Source organism: Molothrus ater, chromosome 1 (genome assembly GCF_012460135.2).
Source record: "Molothrus ater isolate BHLD 08-10-18 breed brown headed cowbird chromosome 1, BPBGC_Mater_1.1, whole genome shotgun sequence".
NCBI classification, from domain to species: Eukaryota; Metazoa; Chordata; class Aves; order Passeriformes; family Icteridae; genus Molothrus; species Molothrus ater.
The window spans coordinates 83740074-83753400 of NC_050478.2; the positions used below are offsets into that span (position 1 = coordinate 83740074).

The following is a 13327-nucleotide window of genomic DNA, read 5'->3' on the forward strand; positions in this document are numbered from 1 at the left end:
TGTAGTTTTGTTTTGGTTTATTTATATTGCAAATTAAAACCTATATGTGTGTTCAGGAGGTTTTGGGTACAGATTTTAAAGGGAGTCAACAGCTCACAAATCATAATTAGAGCATTAGACTTCTGATTATTTTCCACTTAGAACATACAAACGCTACATATACTATACAGATATTATCCATTGATGGTTATTTAACCTGCCCTCACCAACCACCCTGGTCTTCAGGATCCTTAGTTTTATTTCTCATTTGCTTCTCTCTTTGAGCAATTCAAACTTTTGCATCTCAAGGTTCAGACTGCTGTTGTAAGGCAACTTCAATGTGATTACTACTCATCACATATGGTGGTGAGTAGTACTTCAACAACAAAACAGCCATGAGCAGAATCTTGTATGTAAATGCAAGAAAAAATTAAAAATTTAATAATTATAATGCAGTTCAGAGTATAATATATTACCAATACTTTCATAAATACATACATTTTCATTATTTCACCATCAGTAATAAAATATAATCTGTCATTAAGAATGTAAGTACTGTACTCTGCTAATTTAAAAAAAATAAATTGAGGTTCCTGAAAGTAAAAATCAGGTTTTTCCCTCCTTCTCTAAAAGCTGCAGTCTCCCTGGAGATGTGGATATTCTACTAAAGTACAGTTCTGGGATTTTCTAATTACTTTTAATATCAAACAGTATTCATCACAGGCACAGGATATATTAGCTTTTGCACACAAGGCACAATAAATCCAGGCTAACGTTAACTATTCATAAATACAGTGTTTCTCACTTACAGACACGTTGCAAAGCTACAGAACAGAAACAGCAGTTATGATCTTTTTTAAACTGTTCCTTCAATGCTTCTTCTCAAGTTGATTACACAGCCCATATTTTCTTTTCAGATGACCTAATGTTAATAGTCTAAGAAGGAATTACCACTTGGAGAAAAGAAGGTATGAGAGACTGAATACTATGAAGGCCTTCACTGCTTACATATTTGGATCATTCTAGAATTTCAGGAAAACCAGAACCTGAACTTCAGGTTTCGGTACTGGGCTAGAGAGGGGGAAATGTAATTCCGTGAGTCTCATCACTGCTGTTTATCAGACAGATTTACTAATGTCACTTCTTAAAAAAACCCCAAAAATTAACTTTTACTCCATCTATAGTTTAAATTAGCCATTTATCTTAAATTCTTTACCAACAGGAGTTTCTGTATCTGTAAAACAGCCACTTCTAAAACTGATATCGAGATACTGAAAAATGTTGAATTGAATGTCAGTTTTGGCAGTATTTTTCCACAAATTTCCAAAGGGATCTGTGTCTAATTCTGGGCTGTTGGGCACATTTTACCTCTCCTAGGTTTGGGTGTGCATCCTGCCTGCATCCCAGTTTCACAGCAATTTGAGGCTCACACAGGCATCATTCATCTGTGCTCTGGTTTCCATGGAGCAGATTTCCAGCAGAATCTTCTTATGTTCAGTTTAGGAGTGCCTTACGTTAGGCCTTTCTTTTCCAATACTTATTAGTCAGATTTTTAATTTCAATTATAGTCATCTAAGCCCAGAACAACTCCATTTCATTTCAGTGGAATTATCCTGGATTTACTCTGTGATAGCTTTGATCCAAATCTGATTTTTTTTTTTCCTGGACAGTTCTGGTTATATATTTCACATACAAAATCCTGGTCTGTCTCGCTGAGAACATGTAATTCTTTGGCTTCAAGATTCTAGAGTTTTCATAATGTAAAAGTTGTAAAATTGTATCAGTGTGGAAAATACATGTTAGGGATGAACATTGTTTTCCAGGTCATGAGATCTGAATAAGGTTGTTTAAAAAAAAATAGTAGCAGAGAAAGAGAATAACTGCCAGCATTTTCCACTCTCTTCAGTCTACCAATCCACTGCATTGTGCTACCACAGAAAAGCTGAGTTTCATGCTGGTTCTGCTGAAGTGAATGATGCTATCAAAATTTCTGACACTGTAGCTGACAGTAGTGTCTTGTGTCAGTCACCTACTCAAGTGTTACTGGGTTTTATCAAATTCATTGGTTATCCCTTTCTCCATCTGTTATCTGGGAAATCAGTTCCTTATGGAAATAGCTATCCTTCCCAGTTTGCACCCCAGAAGTGAGAGATAAGGCAAGACAGGTAGGAGCAGACCATGTGCCCAATTAACTGTCCTGATCCATTTTCCCTGGTCTACTTGCAACTTCCCAACAGTAGCAAGTATGTTTGAAAGGGATGGAGGAGGAAAGCTGAATAGTTGTGCACATTGCTTAAGAGGCTGTAGAAGTTAATGTGAGCATTAAAAGGCAGATTGAAATGCAAATGTAGAAATGAATCCTACATATTATTTTTCTTGGAGCAGCTACTTATGTCGTTCTTATTTACACAGCAATAATTGTCTGTAATTTATGTTTTTAAAATGGCAAAAGTACTTTATGATTTGATATTGTTCTGACTTTCACCTCTAACTTTCATTTTAGGTCTTTACTGTGCCTGCATTTGACAGGATGATGTATCAATGGTTTGTGTCAAATATATGTGATTTGACTTTTTCAGAAAGAGGTTTTCCAGTATTTTCATTTTCCATTCATCACTCTTAATGTAAGAAAACCACTGATGGGGGTACCAAAGCTGATTTGAGGGGTTTGTTCTCTTACTCCCCATTTTTATTGTCACTTGCTTTCTCAATTGCTAGCTAATTTGAGAAACTAAGAGTGATATTTTTGACGTCACATTTCTTAGCACATTTTGTCAAAGATTTATTACACCATGAAGTAATCAAAATGGTAGCCATAAAAACAAATCACAACTCAGTTTTTCAGAACATATCTTGCAGACTATTTTCAAGTAATCACTGCTGATAATACCTTGATTAAAAATACAGAATACCAGGTAGCACATAGCTTTTGGCAAAACTCTTTAGGAGGAGCTTTTCAGGGACCTCATTATGAATGATCAGTCTGGAAACCAATAGCCAGCATAACCTATTTGCTGGAATTTGACAAAACTGCAATTTTAAAAGCAAACCCCTTTCTATTTAGGGGAAAATAGAAAACCTGCCAGAAGGATGATTAGTAATCAGTTAATGCTCATTCTCCTAAGTCTGGCTATGCAGTGAAGGAAGTCTTGAAGGTCCTTTGTCCTTTGTTCATTTACAAAATCTCTGCAGCAAGTGTATCATGACACGATAGAGCCCCAAATCCTGGCAACATTTGTGCATGCCTATTCAGATACCAACATATTTAGAACCTGAACTAAACTTCCCCAACTTGGGTTCTTCCTGCAGTCATAGTAATGTTAAATTAATTGGTTATAAGTGCTCTTTGAAGAAAGGGGGGGTGTGCTAGAGGTGAATGGGGACAATGGAGGGAGCAGCAACCCTTCCATTTCCATTACTTGGTTGAACAAATGCTCTTGACTACAAACTGGTAACAAATGACAGCTCAGTTCTCCTTGGCTATGTGCATCCTGGAAACAGGCAAGATGAAACTACAGTACAGAGAAGGAATGGGTATGGTTACAACTCAACTTGCTGGCAAGGATTTTGCTACTGCAGCTGGGCTATATAACAACAGGTTTTGTACTTTCTTCCTTCATAGTTTGACTTTCCCACCTGCACCTAAAATAAAACTTGGCAACACAGAGAAAGCCAGTTAATTACCTCATCTCCACTTATACTTCACTGCTGTTACTGCTGGTGGTGGTTTTGCTCCCATGTTTTCAGAAGATCAGTTGCCAGCTGTGAGATGTGCTGCCAGGCAAACTTGATGTGGGTGGATTCCACTGTGCGGGAACAAATAGCAAAACGTAGCACAAACTTCTCTCGCAGGTGGCACGGGACCAGATGGATCTTCTTGGCATCATTTATGCTTTTTAGAAGTGCCTCATTTAGTTCATTTGAGCCCTGAAATCATTGTAATTCAATGAATATGGCAATGAATTTCAGAAACAATTCTGGAAAATGTAAATCCCACCAAGCAGCCAAGCTCAAGTAGCACCAGTAACAAGCAGACACCTTCTCATCTCTCAGTGCTTTGCCATCAAAGGATCACAAAAAGATGATGATGTAAGAGAGAAGTTTTGGGCCACAAAGAGATTTAGGGATTACTTTCAGTTTAGAAGCAGTACTCACACTGGGGCATTTGTGATAGCTGGCTGCGTTTTTATGACCTGAGGTCATGAGCTATGTTAAAAACTTTCTTTATTGTATCTGTGTTATTACACTCTTCTTGGATCTAATCAAACAAACATGGCAGGAAGTTTTGCAGTGAGCTTACTAACTTTCCTCACTTAAGCATGGCTGCTGTGAAAGATTCTTTTGAATATAAAATCTTACCCTTAATTAAAAATTTTTTAAGATAATATATCCCTGGTGTAAGGAGGTTTCATATAATCAGTGGAAACCCTAAAAAAGTATTTGCCTCAATTCTATAGGAGTTACCCACCACAGAAGCCCTCAGAGGAAGTATCTTAGGTACTGTGCAACCTTTACTCCATCTGTTACACTGGTGGCAACACACAATTGTGAGAGATTCTGGGAGCATCTGCATTTTTACTGCAGTGCCCCCTTACTGAACACAGTCTGTGGAAAAAGAGTTGCAAATGGACAAATCCCTCTGTTCAGCAGCAGTTGTGTTACTGTGGCAGCATTGGTCTTCTTGAAAACATCCTGACCAGAAAACACCTTCTCTGAAATCCAATTGTGACTTTCCTGCTTAGCCTTTTCCATATAAAGCCAAAGCATAAGGCAGACAGTTTCCTACTGGCAGCAAGGATAAATGTATCATTCTCACATTTTTAGATCATATTAAGAATTAAGAGTTGAACCCATGTCAAAACTTTGTTCTGTCTTAGCACAAGTTATGATGAATTTGGTGTGAAGTCCTAAAATTCATGGCTTAGCCTTACTCTTCTAGGAGATATTTATGTGACTGAAATGCTCCTAACTAAGAAAATGGACCACCTTTGGTGTTTTGTAAGTCCCCAGCTATTACAGGTCAGTCACTGCTGACAATGATGTTCTGCTTTCTTATCAAAAGCAATGCATTATTAAAATGACAGTCCTCGCTTTTAATATCAAATGCACAGCGCTGACTTTCAGGCAATACAAGCAGTTACATGATGTTAAGTTGGCAGGAGGAGGGAGAAAGATTAATTTATCTTTCTTCTGTTCTACTCTCACAGCTCCACCTTAGGGCTGCTGTGGCACTCAGGTGTCATGTCAAATTGAAGTTGGTAGTGACTAATCCTCTCCCAGAGCTTTGAGAAGGCAGCTTTGATTGAGTCTGTGAGCTTCAAGAAGACAGCATTCTCACCCCCTTGGAGAAATTACTAGCTTGACTTGTATTCATCTGCAGTCATGACAAGGAGGCCTAAAACTAACCCTTTGGCATGACATATTTGATGAAATAATTATAATATGAAAGTCATAGGTAATTAGTCCATTTGCTCAACAGTGTGAAAGGCAAAAAATTAAAAGTTACAGCTAAGCAAAAAAATTTAGAAGGGCTTCTCCAGAACAAAGGAAGTAAGAAAAAAAAAAATCATACTTTTACAGATGTGCAGTGTTATATAGTTCAAGTCCCCTGACCCTTAATCCTACTGCAACTACATAAAAGTTACAAATATCCTGCTTCTAAGATGTATGAATTGTATGAATTATATGATTTTATGAATTATAAAAATGGCAGAAAGACTTTTGAAGGAGTGATATAAACAGCAAATAAAGCTGTTAAAATAGCTATAGAAACCTCCTAATTTGAAAGCTTGCTAGGCTTTTTTTTTTCATTTTTTGGATCAACACTGCTCTTTTAACACTGGTTTTCAGTGGAATCAGGCCTTTATTCTACAACTTGTCCAAAGGTTTCTTTGCTAAAGGTCCAATATTTACCTCCTATTGTAAAATTGTCTTTCCCTTTAGATGCAATTTCTTCCTCTGAATCATGAGGGACAGGAGAACAGATGTAGATGAGCTACTGGTCTGATCAAAAGTAACAATTCCTGTGTTGCTATGCTCTATTTCACCAGAACTGTTCCTTCAAAGTAAATGTAGAGCACTGACTAACAGCTGTGTCTGGATCTGCAAAACTAGTGTTTGCTTGTTCCATGTGAGAGAGCAGACTGCAACCAACATTTTGTTATTGAGCAATAAAAGCCACAGAATCTATCCCGCAACATCTTTTAAATGTTATTGTTAGGAAAGAGATTATATTCATGTTTCCATTGACTGAAAAAACTACATCTGTAATATGTCTGATCCCTTAAAAACAGGGTCTTTTTAAATTTTGATTTAAACATTTTAACTTCAAACAAAACCATTTTCCTGTTCCAGATGAACTCACCATTACTTTATTATTTACTTGTTAGCTTCTTCAGCCTTTTGCATCAAACTCAGGTAACTGGGGCAACTGAATGACTGAGAAAAGAATTTGTTAAAAATAAACTACCCAGAAGGAGAAAAGATGTGGTTGGAAGCCTTCACAAAAGCGAAAAGCTCATTTAGGTATCATGTTAACTAGAAAACACTAGTGCTGTTGTTGTTATTGTTGCTTGGTGGTCAGATCCAGTGTTACAATCCAGTCCTCTGCAGAGGCTTTAGCTGCAAGCTCTTCTAGAAAATTACTTCTTTACCTAAACTGAGACACTGATCCCCTTTTAATGGCTGATTGAAACAAATGAGCTCTCCCAACTACTGCAGCTTTCATTTTCTAAGTACAGAATGAATTTTCTAATTTCTGTTGGGCAAGGTCTCCACATCAATGAACTTGGCACTTTGAGAGATTTTGGGGAATAAAAGGCCAAACAGGGCAAAAGGATCATGTTCAGCAATAAAAAGCAGACCAGGAAAGCTGGCCTCCTATGTAACCTGTTCTAAACTCATCTTACTTCAATTTTCTCAGTTTTACCATCAAATTTTATAGATGAAAAAACAGTCTTTAAAGAAAAGTGTTTAGTGCTTTGATTTTTATCTTAGTATTTTTAAAATAAAACTGAATATTAAATATATGCACATAAGAAATTAACTTGACAAGAAACAAGTAATACACACTCACCATATTCAGCAGTCTAGGGAAATATACTAAAACAGTCATCTTTATCAAAGCTACTCACACATAGAATGTAAGTCATTTTATATGACTAGTTTAAACATTTGTTTGCCTTGACTGTATGTTTCCATACTTTAATATGCTTTAATTTCTCTTAAGCTTTTGATTCAATTTTAACAAAATTGTCTAAAGCTTTTTTCTTCCATCTGCTTTATTCTAAACAAACTCGCTTTACTTTCCTTAAAAAATAATGAACTACAAAGACTGTATTCAGCTGCAGGTTCTGGTGTTGCCATAAACGACAAGAGAAAAAATAGGAGATTTTAGCTGCCTTACCTTCAGCCGGAAGCAGACCAGTCCCAAAACAACCTCGGCACAGATCTCAAACCTTTCATCCTGAAGGACTAAGTGTTCAAACTGATGTGACAGCCTAATGTGCTGAGAAGAGAAAGAGTATCTACACTGAATACATTTGATTCACCAAGAGAAAAGGTGTGCTGAAGTATTTTCCATTCCTTTGCTCTGTTCCTTCTGCTGCTGTGTGATAATATTCACATATTGCCATCTGTTTGTGTTAACTTCCATCCCGTTTATGACTCCCAGAGACCATATGGAGCCATTGCTGTATTAGGATCTCAGTCTGTCTTAGGCAGTGCTGGTCTACTTCTTGAGACACTTCAGCACAATTTGATATGATACCACATGAAGAGTAAATAATTTTAATAATTCTCCTTTAGGTTTTATACCACTGTTAGTTTAGGGTGGGAATGGCTAAAGAATCCAGAAGTCATTAGAGGGAAAGGGGGAAGTGCACAGATATACAGGGGGAAAATTGTCACAATTTCAGTGAAAATTGAGCTGGGAAGATACACTTTTTAGAATAGCCCACTTAATATGAGAAATCTGTGAAGAAAGGGAGAATTTGCTCACTATTCTGACCTGGGTGCTCAGGTTCAGTTGAAAAAAAGTTGATGGCAGTATAATGAAGAAAATGCACAGCAAATCTCAGCAAACCTGTTCAGAAGTTACTGAGGGAAAAAAGGATGACGCTGGGCACCAAGCTAGAGCAATTATTTTGAAGCAGATGAAACCAAAATTCAAATAAATAGGAAAAAACCAACAGACATACTAAAAATCAGCTGGGAAGTCTTATCATTAGTCAGTGATACTTGCATACTCATACAATGTTTTTCTTTGCTTTCTTTCAAAGAGAAAAATAATTTAAAAGCACTTTAAAAAACCAACACATATCCTCATCAGATATCTACAGTACCCTATCCAGTCCCCCTCCTACTGGCTATATCATTAGCTTAGTGTTCACTATTCTAGAAAAAGCCAAAAAATACAACCAAACTACCAACCAAAAAAGGTAAGGCAACAACAGAAACCTGCCATTTTAATTATAATCTGTCTTCATGCAATAGCCAGTCTATACCAAAAATTACCTGAAACACCTAAAAGTCATGTTTAAAGATTTTTTAGCTTTTATATATTTAGGATTGCAAATAATTTTACAAAAATAAACAACTAAGCCCATGCTTTTGCACTTTGACTTTTTGTAAGTTCAAGGACGGCTATTAAACAAAAATGAAACATATTACTTTGGGTCAAGGTTAAATGTGGAATGTATCATCTCACAGTAACTTCTTTCAAAAGGACGAGGCAAAACAGAAACTACAGAAAAGGGGGAAAAAAAGAAAAAAAGCCAACACATTTTGCAATCTTAATCATAGCTTTCTGGTGGTTTTTTATTTCTTGACATAGAAAAGCATAGTTTAAAGTGAATCAAAATATTTCTTCAAAACCTTCATACTGGGCTTACTGGTACCCTATGTAACCATCCAGTTGTTACCATTTCTGCTTTGCTGTTTGTTACACCCATTTATCATCTCCCTCTAAAATTAGCCTGAAAGCTCTTTGAGTCAGGAATGAGACCAATAAATCCTCAATCCCTTCCAAGGCATTTGAATGTTCTGCTAATACACAGAGCATGAATTTACTGCTGTGAAATCCAACCAGAACTATCTGCATACATGCAGATACTTGTATGCATAATAAGTGCATGAAAAACGTATGTGGAATAGGCACAGGAGTTGTAATGGTCTTTTACTGTCTCCTCCTATCCTCATGTTCTATAGCTTTAACCAACCGTCTTTTACACGGCTCCACAAAATTCTGCACTGCATGTAGCATGTCTTGGAAAACAAAGCCATAAAACAAATCATGTTCAATGAGATAAGCATTTTACAACTGTCCAGCTGAATGTAATCACCAGCTGAATTTCATCAAAATTTATCCAGATGAAAATTGAATAAAGCAAACATTTAAGATTTGGCTTACTGTGAGAAGTTTGTGCTAGAAAACTCCAGACCCAAGCTGTGCATTTTATAGTAGGTACTTATGTCCACTTCTTGAACTAAATGATTTTTCAGGAATTTGAAAGAAATAAAAGCAAGGGAAAATAGAAAATTTTTAAGTAAGTCACAAACCAAAATTCTGGAGCTATTTTGCATTCATGTCTGGATGCAAATACTTAAATTCACAGCTAGTCTTAACAAACAGCAATAATTGGTAAAGACACTGGGGGGCACCAAGCGTTTTAGATTTTACTGAATTGGATAAGAGAAAGAGGAGATTTAACTGGAGTTTCACGTGTATAGCTTTGCATAAATACAGTTACCCAAGGCCCTGCACCTTTGAACTGTAAGCTGTTATTCTGAATTGCTCTTACAGAGATTGCTGCAGCAGTAAAGTTAAATATTATTAAGCCTGGAAGTTAAATATTATTAAGCCTGGAAGTTCAAGTTCTGTGAAACTGCAGGGCATTCAGGTGTCACACGTGCCTCTCTAAGTCCAAAAGCTGTACCCACGCTCTGGATGTGAGCACAGCAATAATTCACAGGAGGACACGTGTGGCTTTAGTGCTTCAGCTTTTCAAAACAGGCAGGTACACTGTGAAAATAAAACTGCCAGCCCTGAAACTCAGAATAGGAAAGAAGGAGAAGTAAAAGACGACAGGCTGTTCTCAGTTTTCTGCTGAATGTGTACATACCAAGCCTGACCTATGGATGTCTTAATCTTCCAAGTGCTTTTGATTTTGACATCTGTGGTCAAGCTGTGTCCCTAGCACCATTAACTTGAAGTTGGCATTCAAATATTATTTAACTTTTCAAAATTATTTTATTAGAGCTATTATTTGATTTAACAGAAGTGTGGACATAAGCAAACCAACTCATATACTGTTTCTAAAATTACCATTTGAGCAATCCCTCCATCAGGTGCGTTCTCAGAGTGGAATCACACGGACTGTGTTTGTGTCCTAAGTATCTAGGTATGTAGGAACAGAATAACAGCCCCAGTCTTTGCAGTGCAATTTAGCTTGAAATAAAGAGGCTTCTTATGTGTCAGTATTATCTCAGGTACGTAACCTTTGCTCTTCTCCAGAAGAGTGAGAAAGGAAACAAGGGATCTAATTAATTTGGTTATTCTGGATTAAGGGAAATGTCTTACATAATCAGTAATAGGAGCAGAAAACTTGCGAGGCACTAAGATGTGGTCCCTATTTAAAAAAATCTGTATTTTCCTATGTATGTCTGTGAGTAAATAACTATAATTATGAATATAAATTTAAATTTAAATTTAAATGCTTCTGCATTGAAGTGTTCAAACTGAATTATAATTTTTGAGCAATGCCTTCAAAAGCTAAAATAGCTTTTGATTGCAGGGAGCGTCTCTGAAGCATCAGAGTACACTACTGTGTGTATGCAGATAAACATACTGCCCTAGTCTTGATCACTTCATACTTTTTCTCCTATTAATTTCACTTCTTTGCTTGCCTTAGCCTGCATCCCACTACACTGAAGGGAAATGCTGTCACAAGAGTCTTCTTAACAGCCACTTGGACTGTGCCACTCTGCAGTTCAATCTCTAGTATTGCTGTTCTTTACAGATCCAGTTTCTTGGACTTTACTGTTAATTTTTAATGGCATTCATTATCCTCAGTACACTGATTACTTCTGGTCCTAAGGAGGATTCCCTTGAGAGGAACAAGGAACAAAGGAATAATAAAGAGATGGTCAAGCAGTTTGCAAATGAGCCATTTGCAAATGAGCAGTTTGGATTTCACATTTATACAGACTCTGAGTGGTTGGCATCAGTCCAGAAGACTGTTGTTGTTGAGTTTGCCCTCTTTTTACATCTACTCTGTGGCTTTAGGACTTAAATCCAAAATTTGTATTTGTCTCTCTCCACATCCTTCAAAGATGACTATCCTCCCCTTTACCACTGCTTTAAAACCTATACTTTGCAATAGATTAATATGACATGCTGTGTGTGAAAAGAGTGCATAACTGGAATGTTTGGCAAAAAAAAAAGTTACTGAATCTTAATCCAAGTCACACATTCTCATCTCCTGGGAATATTTTACTTCCTAAATGCCCTCCTCAAGCAAGTGCCAAGTTGCAGTGGTTATCTGGTCATTTTGATGTAGACCTTAAAGCTGCAAACACAGCAAACATATATTCCTTAAAATATACCAATAAAAGGAGGGTAAAAATAATTTTTGTGACAGTTTACATCAAGAAAAAAAGGTGTTTGAAGAGATGGTTACAGACATCTTTGGTCTCCCACACAGAAACTTGCTACCACACAACAAATAGGGTGGGTTCTTAAGGATCTACAGTGCTTTTTCCCTCTATATCATGTCAGAGGCTCATCGCTCTTGAAAATCTCAAATCCCTTTGTAAGTAACATCAGGCTGCACAAAAGAAGCCTAACTAGAAACCTATAAACACTGCACAGATCTTCCTAGAGTTTTCCATGACTTAGGAGCAAACCTAGGCACCTCCTTTCCCAGATTCCAGCCCAAGGAGCAGCTTCAAACACCCACTCTTCTGCCCGACTCTGTTACCCTTTCCTTGGGGCAACTCCTCAATAACACAAGAGACAGAGAGAGCAGTTCTTCCTGCTTCCCCAGCTCCAGCCCTCTGGAGTTCTCCACTGGAAGGTTGCAATACCTGCCTTTGTCACTGTCCCTAGGTCTCTTCTCGTTCCACCTATGTCCACTCTATCACCCACTCAAATGCATCTCCAAATCATCAGATGCAGCTTCAGAAATAATTCTGGCATGTACAGAACTTCCCTTAAAACCCAGCTACAAGTCCCAAGTACACAGGAGACAGTACCAGCCCAGGAGCAGGAACTGCCTGCAATTGCCTTGGCTGGCAGTGGGAATATAAAAACTGTTATTTGCAAGATGCTACAACATGTTTAAAAGAAAACAGCTTCTCAAGGCCAGGCATGGGGATGAGCAATGTTAAAATTCAGCTAACAAGTGAAGCTAAATTCCAAATTATTTTTTCATTTGGAAACTTGTCTATAGGTTTGAAAATTTAAACCAATGTCAGGCTGGTTTAGCTACTTCATTACTACTCTACCAAAAGAAAAGTCATCACAATCTACCTGGAGCTCATGATAATTTCTGAGAAGATGGGAAAAAATACAAGATAAGAAACACATTTTTAATTTTTATTTTCCAGCTAGTGATATAATTTTATCAAAATATCTGAAAACTCACAAGAGATACCTTAAATTCTGCTATGGAACAAATGAAATGCAGTTATTTTTTGAAATTTAAGTTCAACAGAGGCTTGCTGGAGATATAAATTAGGTTTATTTTAAGATGCTTTAGAACCCACTGAACCAGCATTCATTAGGAGTGGGTAAGGAGGTAAGAGGAGAAATTAATTTTATGGTTCCAATTTCAAGATGTATACAGTGAGAAAAATTCTTCACCTAATTATCCCTCTTGTCTTTTCATAAGTTATTTTTATATCTGTAATGAAGAAAAATTTAGTCCTTAGAAATATAAACCAAACACACTCATTTCAACAAGCCCTTGGAAATCTTAGCTGTCTGAACCACCCTTACAAATGAGGAAACATACAAGGGCTTTACTTTGGAGTCAATTTCTTTAAGAAAAGATTCATTTGCTTACCCTTCCTGAACTGAATTCCTGTCACAGAAAATATCAATGCTTGGTCCTCAGCTATGATTCTATGAAGACAAGCAGCTTTTGGCAGGACAGGCAGGAAGATATGTGGGAAACAGGGGAAAAGGGAATTTTTTGACTGTAAATACTGACCTGTGGAAACAAGCCTGACAAAAGGCCATGCAATTGATATGAGTCTTCCAAAGCTTTTCTTAGGAATTCTTCTGTTTAGTACCAAAACTGAAAGGAATGTATGTCTGCAAGGAATTTGGTATGCTAGGCTAGGCCCT

General features: G+C 37.1%; 1 protein-coding gene across 1 annotated transcript in view; it reads right to left on the reverse strand.

Annotated features, from left to right (window-relative positions):
- Window positions 1–13327, reverse strand: part of DDC (dopa decarboxylase) — a 63026-nt gene continuing 49699 nt past the window's right edge. Inside the window, 2 exon segments of the mRNA XM_054517259.1 lie at window positions 1–3906; window positions 7385–7486. Of these exon segments, the coding sequence (XP_054373234.1) occupies window positions 3691–3906; window positions 7385–7486 (318 nt within the window). The 3' untranslated portion in view covers window positions 1–3690.